This window comes from Thermobia domestica, chromosome 4 (genome assembly GCF_964235325.1).
Source record: "Thermobia domestica chromosome 4, izTheDome1.hap1.1, whole genome shotgun sequence".
Classification (NCBI taxonomy): domain Eukaryota; kingdom Metazoa; phylum Arthropoda; class Insecta; order Zygentoma; family Lepismatidae; genus Thermobia; species Thermobia domestica.
Window position 1 is genome coordinate 258,739,589 of NC_137457.1, and position 17,278 is coordinate 258,756,866.

General features: G+C 34.4%; 1 protein-coding gene across 3 annotated transcripts in view; it reads right to left on the reverse strand.

Annotated features, from left to right (window-relative positions):
* LOC145684016 (uncharacterized) overlaps positions 1-15,923 on the reverse strand; it is a 56,916-nt gene extending 40,993 nt beyond the window's left edge. The window contains exons 1-5 of one of the 3 annotated variants that reach the window (XM_081755823.1): positions 15,836-15,923; positions 7,547-7,633; positions 5,701-5,815; positions 4,148-4,322; positions 1,933-2,238 (exon numbers count right to left, since the gene is read on the reverse strand). In XM_081755823.1, the coding sequence (XP_081611949.1) occupies positions 1,933-2,238; positions 4,148-4,322; positions 5,701-5,815; positions 7,547-7,617 (667 nt within the window). In that variant the 5' untranslated portion in view covers positions 7,618-7,633; positions 15,836-15,923. The other 2 variants (XM_081755824.1, XM_081755825.1) reach the window with 2 other exon arrangements.
* Between the last annotated feature and the right edge of the window lie 1,355 nt (positions 15,924-17,278).

The window sequence follows — 17,278 nt, forward strand, 5'->3', positions numbered from 1 at the left end:
AGGACAGTTAATTACTTGCTTCAGTGACCAAACAGATGCTACTTGTGACAGGATTTAGATTTCCAGGCTATCGGCATCTATGGCCATGTTAGCCCGTCACGTTTGAGGGATGACGTCCCTCGGCAAGCACACTATCTGGGTAAAGGGAAGGAAAAAATCGGCCTGGGACCTATATGTTAGGTACCATCCCAGTGTAAATGAGGAAAACCAAAGAAAACCTCATTCAGGATGACTGGACTGAAAAAGCTTTTTACACTTTTTCGACAGTGTCCCCCCACCGGGAATCGAACCCGGGATTGCTCGCAATGATACTTGTATGTCTAATTTCTTTATGATAATATCTATTTTCGATAGGTTTCCGTGTCCATCGTAGCATATGTAATTAATTGCAGTATCTTTCTAAGAATTTTAAAGGAAATTTAATAGAGGAGAAAAAGCTCACATACACATGAACACTTATTTATTTAGTTATACAGATTTCTGGGCATTACAAAACGCCTACGGCCTTAAGCCCGTCACATGCAGAGGATGACGTCCCTCAGAGAGCACGCTATTTGAGGGAAGAATAAGGAAGGAAGCCGCCAGGGATCTGTATGCTAGGTACTATCCCGGCATTTATCTGATGTGAATACGGAAAACCCACGAAAAACCTCAGTCAGCATGGCTGGTATGAGAAAGCTGTTACTCTTTTTTGACTGAGTCTTCCAACCAAGCTGACTTGTTAGCACAAATGGATTTGCGTTCGACTTTAGCTGGAAAAAGAATTTTTGGTGTTGACCCAAAATCGTGAGACAGTTGGGGAGGAAGCATCTGCCGATTAGAGATGCAAAAAAGCTGGCTATTTGGGATGGAGGTTTTCTCCCCACAGAAAGCCGGCTTTAACGATGTTTCAAAATTTATTTTTTGACTTTATTTTTCTTATTCAATTATCTTTGTTTTCCTGAAACTGATTCTACAATGAAAGAAGTGTCTTTATAACACTCACTACTTCAGTCCTATGTTCAGTGCAGGGCTGATTAACTTCATTGGTTTTCGAACTACTATTTCGTAAGTGACCATCAAAAGTAGGTTATGCAACTCAACATATCATGTATGTGCCTAACCACCTTTTTAAGTTCCTGAACGTTATACTACTTGGCATACGTGTTGCACAGGTTGCCTAATTTTAGAGTTGAAAATAAGAGAAATGTATCGTAAACAAAGAAACAAATACAAACTCATATTTGTTTTGGTATAGAATTTTGGTTACACCTCATTTTACGTTCGGGAATCACTTTACTGTGAGCTTTAGATATTCTATTAGAACCTAAAATAAGTTCAGTTTACAACATTAAAGGCATAAAAAGGCCATTTTGGGTATAATGTTGGCTTAATGACAGTAGAAAGCTTATTATTTACTGAATTTATTTTTTCTTCATTTATATCGTGTCAATATATTTGAAACGGGAAACTGGGATACAGCGTTTTGACTTTTCTCTCGCTCGAATTTTAACGGGCTCAATAAATGTTTCATGCAATCTCCTACGTAAAAGATATTTTTAGCTTTTTAGTTTAGTTTGAAGTTTAAACTGAAGTTTTAGTTTATGCATAAATTCTAAACGATAATTTTGATCCACTAAGTCCAACTATTACATTTTCAGAACAGTTTTTGCCAGCACTATTAAGTTTTCCGTAATACATTTTTGTTGTTGAACATTACTCTAATAGCTTTGCGAACAATTCGTTCGGACTAGAACACTCATTTCGTTTATAGATTTTTTTTCCGCCAAGTGACTATCATTTAATGCGTTTTTGTTGAAGTCTGTTAATATTGCTTTCTTTTCAGAAAAAAACAAAAAAACAAACAGATTTTATATTTTAATAAATTAAGGAACTAAACCTGTACACTCAATTACGTAAAATGAACACTACTAACTATGTTATCTGACTTACCGGTTTCACACGGCTTTCCAAGCCAGTAAGTAAAAGTGCTAACATTGTGTAGGACAGCAAATGAAGTCCACAGGAAGAACACCACCATTGCAGCATTCAACTTCATGACTGTTCTGGAATGTAGCCTTAACATGCTCAGGAACTTCTGATGACTAAACAGACGAAATGCTAGCTGATTCGCGTAGACTCCCAAAGCACACCAAAACGCAACAATAAGAATGGACACAGTACCATCTAGAATATCGTCTTTCGTATGAACGGACACGATGTTATATACTGAATACCACGTGTTACCTATAAAGAAACCTGAGGGGGGAAAAGTAATAAATACCAAAAGGGCAATAAATAGTAAAATAGTAGAAATCTTCAACTGAGCAACAACATAGCTATGGGGTTAATGGTACCAAAAAAAGAAAAAAAAAAAAAATTCTATTGATTGAGCAACAGTGATATCTGATGATGATAATAGTAACTACTTTTGAAAAATATAGTAAATTTACTCTCCTCTTTTAGAAACTGTTTCACAAATAAACATCAGAGAGGGCTTGATGAAATTACTTGTGAACATCAAAATAAGCACATAGCAATGACAAAAAGGAGAATTACGTAAAAAGAGACAATAAATATGTGGAACAAAAAAAAAAAAAAAAGTTATTCATTAGCCAGTAGTTTGAACGCTTTTGACCTGGCAGCATAATTCATACGATAAGGATGACCAGGGCTTGAAAAATTCACTCGCCTGCTCTCCAGAGGCGAGTATTTTTTACATTTAGCGAGTAAAGTCCGATCAATCAAAAACTTGTTTCATTCTACACAACAAATAGAATATAACACTGCAATGCACCAACATCGTGAATGATATTTTTCATTCGACTCTCAGTTCCTACGTAGTTTTGTCAGTTTTCTTATTGTTTCCCGACAAAGAGTGATTTTTGTTTACTTGTATAATAAACAGTGTGACTGCAAAATGGTCTGGCTAGATTTTTTGGTTGGCTAGTACTTCCAAGCAAGATTTTTAAAGCTCTGAGAATGATAGAAACACAAACTCAAGAGTGAAGACGTAACTTGGTTACGAAATTGATAGGACACCGTAACGGTTAATCTACTGGCACCGTTTGTGAACTAAATACATTTTGCACTTATTTTCGATTTTTATAGTCCTAGCTATTTGAAGAAATAGCGCAGAACTAGTACCAGCGTATGTTTGTTTATGATTTAATCTGAACTGCATAAACTGAAAACCGTTACGCATCCGTTTCTTTTCATATTACCACGTAGTTTTTTTTCTTTTTTCCATCACTCTTTTTTGATATCTTATGCAGGAGAAGAGTGAAGAGAACAACTGAAAATTTGATATAAAAAATTCTACCACAGGAGTTCGTAAGTATTACCCTTGCATAATATGTAATCGAATTTGATGCGTTATTTTTGTTATTGGTGAGATTAAGTAAATGTGTTTTACTTTACGTCTGTGTTTTATTGGCTAAGAAGGAACTGTGTTATGAGGGACGTACTAAAGAGTATGGTGGTGGAAAAGAGGCTATAGTATGGACGATATCAAAACAGAAAAATCCTACGAATGTGGAGCACGGAAACATTTCAGTTGCAGTAAGGACCTGCCAATAATGATGATTGCTTTTGTTTATATTATTATTAAATTATTTAAGAAGAACAGCATTTTGTGACATATTCCTTAGGGAAACATGATCACGGAGATAAATAACTTTTATCCCAAGCATCCAAGAAAGCTTACTTTCATATATAGTTTCGATATTGGATTAAAATCATCCTCAGTGCAATCAGTAATAAACTACGCTGCTTTACGGATTACGAAGAATTTTACGGTCCTTGGGTGAAACCTGAAGTTTTATTACCAAAAAAAAAAAAAAAAAAAAAAAAAAAAAAAAAAAAAACTATAGTTTGTACCTCTTTTAATTTTGAAGTAAAAGTAAAACTGTATCATCATATTATTAACCTTAACACTTACAATAACTCACACACAAACTGTTCCAACAGTGCATTACTAAAAATAACCATTATTCTAGAATACGCCTTCTTGGGTATTCAAGATAAAGTTACTGAACTTTTAATCTAGTTAATATGCAATTCCATCATTTCTTTAAGCAATGATCAGATAGGTTTTGTAAACACAAGAGTGATAATTTGAAGTAATAAACAAGGCGGATAACTACAGAATTATCAACAAAATGCTTACCTATTGCTGAAGAAACGGTTAACGCATATAAGATCGTGGCCAAAACAGGCCTATCATTCGGATGTAGCTTGATACCCAATGATTTTGCAATAATAAACCACAGCCAGTACGGTAGTCGTCTTGATTGCTTCAAATTCTGATTTTTCGCCACGGCTGTCGGAGTTTCTGTATCTGACTGTAAAATAGAATTTAAAAAATTTGAACATCATTTTTTAACTGATAATTTTGTATTTACCTGATGCACAATTAAAACATAATATAAATAAATAAAAAAAATCAAAGTAATTCTGAACTTCATTTACATCATGGAAATTCTGAACTTCTGACCTACATCAATTACACTACCGAAACTGAACAAATTTTTACTTTTCCATTATTAGTTTTCTATTTAATAACTGAATAAGCGTTCCATAACATACCTATAACAAGATTGCCACAAAATTTCTGATCTTATGTTGCAAAATGAAATGAAATAAAATCTTTAAGCTTTACGTCCTACGCTTATGCCGGTTAGGCTAAAGGAGACGGCGATGATGAGAGATGAGTGAAGTGGTGGAATGAAGAAAGTGGGAGGAAACGGGAGAACCCCGAGAAAACCCACGAACACGGTGTTTGTCCATCACAAAGTCCACACGGCGCGATCTGATCTTGTGTTGCGTCATTAACACTCATCACACACACGGTGTGATAATTAGGAACTGAGATTGATTTTTCTGCTATGAAGTTAGTTTCGGGACGGAACTTTTTCATAGTGGTGAATGTTGCGTGTGATCTTAAGAAAGCATGCAGAATTTCCAGCTCGACTAGTTGCCAGTGTGACGCATGACACGGCTAAGAACAGACTGGTGTTGTGATACATCATCCCCGTTTCAACCTCGGAACAAAAAGTGACTATCAAGTTCTCTGCGTGTTTAGGGTAGACTCCAATGAAAATATTTGCGATGTTGAAAAAGGTTTACGAAGACACTTTTTTTTTTTTTTTTTTTTTTTTCGCCGTTGCCGTACTTTTGAATGATATACGAGGTTGAGTGTTGGCCGGGCACTAGCGACCGGTCAAATTGCAAATTTCTGCACGTGTTTCCAACGTCACACTTAAAATTAATTTCGCAGAAAAAAGTCAGTATTTCTTAATTGCCGCACTATATATTATACAGCATTTAGACATAATGAAATAATACAGGAGGGAAAATATTTGGATTGACAGCACTCGAACCCCGATATTCCACTTGCAATGTGGACACTCTACAAATTGAACTAAAGCAACATCAATAGTTCTCTGTTTTTCAATGTTTCATTCATCGAATATGCAATACATCCATTGTATAACTTGGCAGAATTAGACGGTATAATCGTAACATAATAATATGATCAGGACCTCAGATTCCGAACTCGGAGACAAGAATACTTACGATAATGAATGGGAGTTTTTTTTTTAATTTATAAAATATAAAATAAATTATATATATATATATATATATATATATATATATATATATATATATATATATATATATATATATATCTTTTATAAAATTACATGTATATTTAATTACCTGTATATTAACTTCTGTGCTGTAGAAGTCATTGGACGTTGCAGAAGTTGTCCGAGTTCTCTTTGTAACTCCATTGCCGGGTTGGTTCGCCTTCCCAATGTGTTCCAAAGCCAAACTATAATCAATAACATGTGTTAAACAAATTTCTCTCTTCACTAAAATGCTACTACACATCACATACTTGATATCCGTAATAATCTACACTGCGTATACATGGACAATGACGAAAAAGAGACAGGAACGGAATCCAAGAAAAGATAAAAATCTACACTCAACTAGAAATTGTCCTAGAATTGTATTTCATTTTAGGTATATACTCTTTTCCCCTTCTAAATGAAATTTGTAACGGCATAACAGTAAAATACTAGTAATAGTCAACTTAAACATCTTTGTCCCCGTGATTTTACAATTAGGAGTTTTACTTTAAATTTTATATACGTATTCGCTTGTAGTTCAGTATCCAATAAATAACTCATCCTTAAAGGTAACTATAATCATCCATATATTGACAACGAATACCAACATATAATTTGCTTAATCCGACTAAATCGCACATGCCACCCGGTAGTCACAGCCAATACAACGTAATGGGCTGTAATAAGAGGTAAAGTTCTCCTTAGGTAAGGATTCAAGTGCAAGAACGGCAATTCGATGCTATGCTTCGATGTCAATTATCATTTTCATGCGTATTCTTTTGTAACAAAATATGCTGCTTATAGAATTTCATGTATTTTATCAGTTTCCTCTACTGCAGAGAAAATGTTAATGTTCCTTCAATCACTGCTATTAAAACCTTTTTTAAAAATAATTATAATGAGGGAAACAGATAAAAATTTCTAGTTCTATAATCAGCATAAATTTCCTAATAAAAAAAAAATCTGCATGAAGAAGATGACATCGAAGATTAAGATTTATAATTGAATTATCGTTTTACCATTTAGATGCTTACGTATTATTATAATTTGTATTGTTAATATACATCCTATTACATCATTAAGTCATTTTAATAATGGATTGTAATGAAAAGCACAATTTGCACAACGTAATCGTTGTAAATTTAAGAAAGATATATCTGTTTCAACTTTTTTTTTTTTTTTTTTTTGTCAGTTTCAAATAATTTTGTTGATATTTCGAAAACTACTACCACTTTCGTCGCCAAACGTGTTTAAGGTTTTAGAAATACCGCGACATAAAACTAATCATTGTACAAAAAAACGCCTAATAAATATTAATGGAAAGTTATGAAAAACTGGAAGAATGATGAACTTACGACAAACATGTTGCGACCAAGAATTAAATTGATAACATTTCCTGTTGAATCACATTTTTACACCGGAAGACTAGTTGAAATGCCCGTTCTTAGCATAAGAATGGATTTATGGAAAATATGTGGAAGGTATATTTCAACCCCTCTTTTCAATTTTAGCTTGCGCATTTAAATAAAAAAAGAAATAATAGAAAGCCAAGTCCATCCAAGTGCAAACTATGTCCAAAAATTTATTTGAAACAATGCAGTAGTTATCTTTTGTATTAAAAAAAAAAAAAGTCCCCCTTACGACAGACATTACAATCAAAGTGCGATGATAAAAATCTGTCGACTCAAGTACTAACCATTTTCAACAATTGAGGGGGTCGTGACTTAATCTACTTTTGGCATAAATGTTGAACTCCTTTTCCCTCTTAGGATACGTATTTTCAACAAAGTGACATGATAAAAAAAAGTCAGTTCGAGGTGGATACTAACTATATTCAAAAACTCATTTCAATGGCAGATATGTGTGGAGTTGTACAGCGGACAAATGAACAAACAGACATTCACATAACATAAGAAAACAATAACACTTACACTGAGTTATTGAATAATTCTTGCTCGTCGACGTCTTCTTGTAAGTTGGAATACTCTGCTGTCGATTCCATTTTAACTAAATATTACCTGTAAACGTAAATAGATAGAATAGTACAATGACATCTAAGATTTGTATATACCCTTTCTTCTAGTATACATTTTTAAACATAATGAAACTAGAAAAAAAAAAGTCAGATATGAACTGGCGATAACTAGTCATGGCAGAATGAAGATGATGGGCCAGCGAGGAAGCCGGCACGAAGCGATGGTATATATGCTCAAAAACGACCATGCTAAAAAAACGCGCACCAACCCATGCTAGGTCGTCACCTGAAGCACCAGTTTGATCGTGCTTGTATGTTGTATTTCCAAGAGCATGATATATAAGAAAGTAATCTTATGACCGAAACAATAGGTACCGGTATACAAATTCCCATAAGATTTGTAATCGTTTCACAGGATTAGGATTAGAATTTACATTTCTGGGCTCTAAGCATCTTTACCGTCACATATGACGGATGAAGTCCTTATGACTGACCTGAAAAAGCCTTTACATTTTTTCGCCCATCTCCACCGGGACCGCTCGCACCAAAGACAGGAACGTTAACGACTACGCAACGCAGGACATGCAATAGTTTCACAATAATAAAAATATTCTTTTCAATATAAAATACAGCTTCTTTACATTAAACAGAAATAGAGCGGCAGTACAAATTAATATCCAATACAGTCCTTTTTCATATTCAGTCATTCATTTTAATTATTAATATATATATATATATATTTATTTGAAATAGCATATTGTAAACCTGCACCACATAAATTTGAAGTTGAGTCCTGTACAATAACCATTTTAAAGCCAACGGATTGTACGGATTCACATATTTGTAAAACTTACAGAAGAAATTTGTAATAACATTTTAATAGACGATTATCTATACCTAGTCTAGCCATAAATACTGTTACAACTGAAAAACTGAATAACGCAACCATCATGATCGAGATTTCAATTTGCTTCGTGTATCGTGTTCTTAGACGCATTCACTACACACAGCACTAATCACTGTTCGAAATGCTCACCTTTTGCACGGACACAGGCTCTCAGTTTGTATGGTCACTCGTCTATGTCGGAAACTGGTACGAAGCGACGGTATATATCATGCTCAAAAACGATCACCAACCTATACTAGATGGCCACTTGAAGCACCAGTTTGATCGTGCTTGCATGTTGTATTTCCAAGAGCATGACATATAAGCAGCGGAAAATCCGCCACTGCTGCCAACAAGGAACGCTTTAAACTGTCAATGGTGGGGCGTCTCCTCTTGCAGACGATGCCATCCAGCACTGACCACAGGCGGTAGTCCAGAGGGTTCAGGTCTGGACTGCGGCTATTGGGCCAATCTTCAGGCGAAAAAATGAAGTCAGGGACATGACGCTGAAGCCATCCTTGAATTGACCTGGCGTTGTGGGCGGGAGCAGAATCCTGCTGGAAGGTCCAGAGTTGATTGTGAAACAATGTGTCACTTAACTTCACAGTTGGTTCCAAAACGGTACTTCACTCGGGAACTGGTTTAAACTCCATTTTCGCAAAAATGCAGCTGGGTGGAGCCGAAATAACTCAACCCTCACCACACCATCACTGAGGAGGGATGCTTGTCCATCTGAAATTTTGGAACCTTTTGCGGGCTTCTTGAGAGGATGATGCATACACCCTATTGTTTTGTCGATTGAACGACTGTTCAATGGTGAGTATTTTCTCATTAGTGAAGAGGATTCTCCGATGATCATTATCGGCGTATCGCTGCAGGAAGTGTCTACATTTTACCACTCTCAGCTTCTTTAGGCGTGCGTCAAGGTAATTTAATGCACCTTGGCGATAAGCTTGTAGTCCAAGTTTCTTGGATAGAAGCCTGGTTATTGAATGTTTCGAAATTTTCGTTTCACGGGCCATAATACCCTGCTTTCTTTACGCATTTCTCCACACGAGTTGCCACTGTTTTTGTGGCTGCTGGAGTCCTGACACTGCTTGGACGACCCGTTCTTGGAGGATCCTTCACAGTCCCGGTTTCATTAAAGTGCTCAATGGTACGATACACAAACATGCGACAGATTTGGAGCTTTTGCAGCGTCTTGAAAATGTAACTTGCAGATTGCCAAATTTTATATAACGCTATCGCGGCTACATGGTTTTCGTAGTCGCCCCATTCCATGCAGTTTCACCTGCAGATCAATGCTTCGTCTTTCAGAGACAAACACACAATTGCTCAAGATTCCCGTGAGCACACTAGCGGTTATTCCCTTCTCCCACCGGATGTACAGCGTGCGTCAAAAGTTTGTAACAGTATTTATGGCTCTATAACTAAATTAATGATGAAATGACATTACAAAATAAATGACAATAACGATATGCATAGATTTAATACTAACGTAACACGAGTTTAGGAAATACGTTACATTTCTATTGAACAATTAAAATATTTTTGTAAAGAATAAAAGGGTGTTGCAACTAACCAGTTGTACAACTTATTTTTAAATCTATCTATATGTTCATCTGTTAGTATTGCAGGCAACTCGTTATAGTTTTATTCCGAGTATCTTATAACTATTTAACGATTTGGACAGCCGTTGATATGGGACATTTATGAGTTTACTGCTTCTAGTATTGTACGAATGGATATCTTGTCTGAGTGGTAAATTTTGATGATTACTTCTTATATAGAGGAGTACTATGTAAATGTACAGATTGATTATTGTCATAACTTTACGATTGATAAACACAAGGTATGCAATGAGCTAATTTGTCTGCGTTTGAAAAAAATCTGATGGCCTCTCTCTATATTAGAAAAAAATGATATTAACACGACAAGTTGCCCCGAAATAATATACCATACAAAATTATACTCTGAAAAGCAAAATAAGCTGATCCGACATAGTTACCAGGAACATATGATTTTTTACTTGCTTTAACAGTTATTACCCTTGAGAGTTTCCCAGAAATATAATTAATATGCTGTTCTCACGATAACTTGTTGTTAATATAAATATCTAGAAACGTTAATATAAATATCTACACATGTGGTTAGTTTCAACAGACACTTTTTTAAGATTAAAAGTTATCTGTTCAGTCTAATTCTCATTAAGTAGAAAACTATTAGCCTTAAACCGTATCACAATCTAATCCCGTGTATTTTCAGTTATAGCATTAAGTGCACTAGGATCAGGACTAGTATTTAGAGGAAGGTGTATCATCAGCATATAGTAAAGAGTAAGCAGATAAAAGTAATGTAGATCATCAGTAAAAATAAAAGTGGCCCAAGTACTGAACCTTGAGGTACTCCATATTTAAATGGTGCAATACCAGGTTTATTATTATTTATAAAAACAATTTGCTTAGGCTTTCTAAATAAGACTTGAACAATCTAAAACTTCAACCAGTACGCTTAAAAAAAAAAAAAAAAAAAAAAAGTATGTTTAACACAATAAAAGGCTTTGCTTAAATTACAAAATGTTGAATAATCAAAATCGTGTTTTCAAAGCCTCTAATAACCTTCTTTACTAACGAATCCATCGCTACAACAGTAGATCTACCCTTTACAAAACCAAACTGTGAATCACTAATTACGTTATGCTTATCAAGATAATCACATAACTGCGTATGTATCACAGTTTCAAGAATTTTTGAGAAGACTGGTACTAGGGAAATTGGTCGATAACTAAATGGACAATTTTCGGGCCCCTTTTTATGGATAGGCACAACTCGTGATAATTTTAAAATTTCGGGGAATCTTCTCTATGTTAGACATTGGTTAATGCAATGGGAAAGCGGCAGAACAATGCAATCAACTGCAAACTTTTTAAATTACAATACTCGATAAACCATAAACATTAACACTATTTGAACACTTAAAAGTTATTTACGATATTGAAAACTTCTTGGGGAGATAAATTTCAAAATACAAAATTATCCTGTATAGGTTTTATAGATTGTTCCATTAGACTGACTACCGTTACATCCGGTTTGTCAATATTATTGTGTGCCTCATTTACAATGTTCATGAAGTAATTACTAAAATCTTCCGGATGGGGGTAAACGCAGTTCCGATTACTCTTTAAGTATTAATTACATTCCAAGTTTGTTTACACTTATTAATAGACGAGTCGATTTTAGCCGAACTATACTGCTTTCTCGCTTGATTAACAGCTTACTTATATATTTTTCTAGCTTTCAAATAGACTGACTTAGTCACTTCATTTTCCTCCATTTTGTATATGTTTAAATGTAACATGACTTCACACTTACTGAGTAAAGCTGAGGGGTATACCAGCCGAAAGAGATCTCAAAGTTATAGAGAAATAAATTCAAGGAGCATTCAAAAAGTGCATTAGAGTCATTGTGATTCGACAGCATGTAACATTACTTAATAATTAATTGAATGTATGCATCTCGTACATTTCTAAATTTCGTCACTGGATTAGAAAAAAATCATTATCGATTATTAAAAGATAAGAATATGCTAGTTACTGAATAAAGAGCCGTATATATGTTAGCAGTATATGTATTGACAAAAGAAATATCCTTAGCGCAACGGTATCATTCTAGATTATCCAGGAACATGCAGCAGTGACACTTCCAATGATGACTCTAAGATTATAGAGAATATGATATAAACAAATTCAATTTTTTTTTTTTAAATAAATTTATTGAAGTTAACTGGATTACTGAAGTCACAATTGTTGAAACTGGGACAACATATAACATGAAAATTGAGATTCATTATATATTTGATGTCCTGTATACATACGGTAACTCATTGTGAATTAACTTGCAATATTTTGTAACGAAGTAGTTCATGACATTTAGATTATGTACAATAAAGCTAATATTGTTTTATTATCCTCTTATTAATCTCCTTATTAAGTTGTTGACAATTGATAGGGAATACGTAACTACACTACTTACTGTGGATGTTCTTTGAATTCCTAGCATATGAATTATACTCTATGCTTGGTCCCTTATGAAAAGTTTTTTCTTACAACATGTGTTCTATGTGCGTAATGGCATTATTAACAAAGTTCCTAGTGACAGGATTGAAACGTAAATTCAACATTATTGTTATTCTTTTACGGATTATACAATGACCTAGTCATATTTGCAAGTACATATATTTATCTGACGACGGGGTTAATCATATTCCCTTCTTAATGAGGATTACATCTCACTATTATCAATACTACATAGTTCATTTCCTTATGCAAGTTTCTTCAATAATTATAGTATTGGACTCAGCCACGAAATTCAGCATAGTACAGACCAATAACAACATAATAATACTTAACCTAATCTAACGTTACCTACCCTAATCTAACTAACTTAATCCTATAATTGATATATTCATTAGTGTTGATAACTATGCATATAATTAAGGACCAAAGCATAGGCATTATCCAGATTGAGTACAGGGTAGCAAATGAGATATTCTTATTTGTTTATTCCCGTATTCATTTAACTGATTGCGTTATGATTATTAGCTTCCGGCTAATTACAACTGCCTAAGAGTGTTTTTATTAATTTCTTAAACGCTATCTTCAGTAGCTAATTCATATCGAAATAGAGTGGATAAATAGTTCATTTTAACCCAAATATTTACATAATCCAAAAGAAGTCATATTCCACGTCTGGTTAACTATAAATTTCAATAATAAAGATGGATCCAACATTTGAAGCAAAACAAGTTAGGACACGCCCCCCTCATAGCTTGTCTGTGTTTGTGTGACAGGACGAAGACAAATTACTTACTCATAATAATGCATTATAACTTCAATGTAATCAGAACGGATATACTGACAGTCACTTATAAAAATAAAAATCTAATTGAGTTCATTGGGGAATAATAATCGACCAAGTGAAGCAGGATTTATTATAATGTCTCCTTTATTATGTTCGAATTTAGACGATAACTTACTTGAAGTGTCAATCTCATTACCTGTGTTCTCCTTACTAGGTACGTCTAAAATGCAGTATATATTTTCTGCAACTACTTTTTATCACTTTATAGTTCTATTGTAGCTTCTTCTGTTACAAAATTTTAATTAATTTTTTTTGACACTTAATTGCAAGCACCTAGCTTCTTCAAATCTTCACATCGTAACACCCCGTAAATCATCATGCCCTCTCGGATCAGACTAATGTTTACATCTATAAACAAATTTTAGAGTACTTTAATCCCATTAATTTTAATACTTAAATTCTTTTCTCATTAAAAGAAAACTACTCTCTATATTCATTTCTAATTACACGATTTTCATTTTGAAAAATTATTTATTCTTTCCACTCACGTAGTCCATCCTGTTATCTGATTATAAACATGACTCGTTTCTATTAAAGTTATGTACGATAAACCAAAAGGTAAGTTTCAAAATACTACAAAACTGATTCAATTTACCCTCGTAATTCATCTAAAATGTAATAAAAATTTATTATGCCCGTTATTTCTTAGAATTGTTGCTTTACTGCCGTGCATGACTAAATTTTTACATATTAAACATATCGGATTTAGGCCTAATACGTAATGTTTGTTTACATGTTGTTAATAATTACTGGTGTTTATGTCAAAATATTTGCTTATTAAAATGAATTTTTATTAAGCACTACTATTCACAATCGAGATGGCAATATAAGCCTACACAAAACGAACATATTGTAAACATGTACCCTTGTACATAAATTCCGTATTTAAACGAATAATGTTTAAAAGTAAACAAGCAAAGATTAACAACAATTAATAACAATTAATGAATGGAATGTTACGATTCGTGGAAAGCATGATCGTAACAAGCAATTCAAACCAATTCATATTGCAGAGTGAATTCTTAAACTCAAAATTTTACCATCAGTGATTGGCCTAGAGACAACTATTTTACGCATGTAAAAACAAATAAATCAAAGTAGGCTATAACCTGCTCCGCACGGATCTATCCGTAAGGTAACCATGAAGCACAGTATACATACTGCGACGTCGTTCAGGATATGAGATGTCAGGACAGTATGTTAACAAGCACAACCATTGAAGGTTGGCGAAGCCCACGTGTACACTAAAAGATTAAGGCTATACGATGTCGTTCATTCTGGAACTTCTTTGCCTTAAGAAATTACATCAGATCAAAGCCAATCACTTTAATAAAAATTGTGACTTGCTTTGGTAAGTTTTTATTATTTGAAATATTATATATGGTGTTCCTGCTGGCAGTATGAGTAATGGCGTAGATAACAGACATCGTTTATCGTAATATATTGTTTCTTCGGGGCTCGACTGCAGTGAACTGGTTGAATTCATGCTCTTTAGTGTTAACATAGCAGAAGTTAGTTAGTGTTTCTTCGTTGCACAATAGTTTTTCTAACATCGTATTGTTTTTCTAACAATAATGTAGCACTCGATCGTGGCTCAACTGCAACGACCTGGTTGAATTCATACCTTTATTGGCAACCTAGCACATGTTGGTGCACGGATGCATACCCACCCACCCAAAATGATTGTGGTCGAGGTATAGAAGTTGATTCAGTGAAAAAGATGTAGCCCTATATATTTGATGAAATTATGTATAGTTTTGTACAATTTTTCGGTTGAATGTCCTGCAATCATGCCCTTTCGACTAAGGGAGATGGGTGATTAAGGCAAATGAATGATGATGAAATGAGAATGTAGAAGGAAACGGGAGTAACTTCAGCAAACCCACAGACACGATGTTCTCCACCACGAACTTATTTGGCTGTGGATTGAACCAGGGAGCCGACGTATTAGAGGTGAGCGCTCTACTACTCAGCCACTGTGCCCCTGACCCATACAATCATTTTACGCCACTATTTTACTAATAAACTTGCTTAAACAAGGCTTTTGAATGAGCACAACTAATCTACAATTTAGCTATATATAATCATTGCTACTCATCGAGTGGATTTAGTTTTAAATTAACACTCAGCAACTAGAAATAATTCCAATTTCAGCAGCTACTTCGATGTAACTTTTATTTTCATACACAATATAAGTAAGTTAGCTCAAGATCTCCAAGGTGTATAAAGGTGCGTTTTAGTGACATAAACATATCACAATTATTAACAATCCATGAATGTAGTAGTGCCTCACATTGCATACGTATTACACAGCGTGCATAATACGTATGTACTATCCTCACAACAAGTGTGTTCAAAACTTTTGACCTTCAGCTATGCGCTAAGTTAATGACACGAACTGTCAACTAATCCATTCAGCAAACATAATAAATTTACTTACACTAGCACCAACGAATATTCTATGCGCGCACCGAATCCAAGTGACACTGTATGACTCACTTCCTCTTCTTCATCTTCTGCTATTTTTGTTTGCCACATATGCTCCAAGAGAACTACAACCCTATGAGCAATACTAGTTTATATTGAGAAACGTAAGTATAATACGAAATAGGGCAACAAGCCGTATTTCTAATGCTGTTTGTAGACGATCCAAGAAAGCTTTACACGTTCAAAGGAGTATTGTTCAAGACACTTAAACAAGAGTCTCGAATGGACTTTTAACAGCTCTTATACGATCATAAAGGTATTGGGCGGTATTCAGAGAGAATTCGTTAATCGAATCTTAGTCACAGACTAGTTAGTAGGCTTACTAACTCTTTACTAAGGAAGGTGCTCGTTATGGTATTCAGAGTCTACTTTGAGTACAAATAAAAAGATGATTTGGGTATGATTAACTTATATAACCAATGCATCGGGTGAGGAAAATACCAGTAAATGTGGCAACAACGGAAAAGTAGATCAGCGCATGCGAAGTCTGTAAAAATGAAAACTTATGAAATACGAAATGTAGTGTCGCAAGCTAAACCGTGGGTAAAAGATTACCTCCTGCTCTAGATTAATTAGTCACATGTGATTAACTTCGACAAATACTACGTCCTAATCAGAGACTCTGAATACAATTTTGATAACCATCCTTTAGTCAACCTCGTAGTATGACGTTAATCAGACTTCAAAACGACTCTGCATAAAGCCCATTGAATCTGTTTTATATTCACGTTAATAGATGGCAGTCCGAAACAACTAACTGTAACTATGGAATCAAATGAAAGCGAAACTGCGTACTATTTAGTTCAGACCTGCGCATGAATGGCTACAATATAAGCATATTTTTCGGAACTTTCTGCATGCATTTGTAATTTAATAGATTATATTAAATAATTTAGAAAACAGGTCAATTGATTTTGCAGTAATCCCATCGAAATTTCACTAACTATTTTGTCCCTTTTACATTAAATGCGGGTTGGGTTAGGTGACGTTAACAAAGTAAAGTGCTGCTTAGGTATAAAATCGTTCCCTATATTAAGCTTTTTCAAAAAAAAAAAAAAAAAAACTGATTCTTCAAATGGCGTGCTGATGACAGAACCACACTCATAAAGAAAAAAACGAACTGTTATCTAAAATTGTGTGTATCACGAGGCAATGACTGCCTTTTGATGTTATTTACGCTATTGCATCATAGACTGTTTAAAGAAAAGGCTAAAATCATATAAAACCAAACGAAGCAATGATAATATTGTTTCAGCTACTGGACTTACCGCCTATATCTGCATCAGGCTTTAATTTAGAAATCTATCCGATATTTGGTACTGGTTAAGAATAACCCCTCTAAAGAATAGTAATTGTGTGAGTGCGTATGAAGGAGGATTGTCTGAGATACCATAAT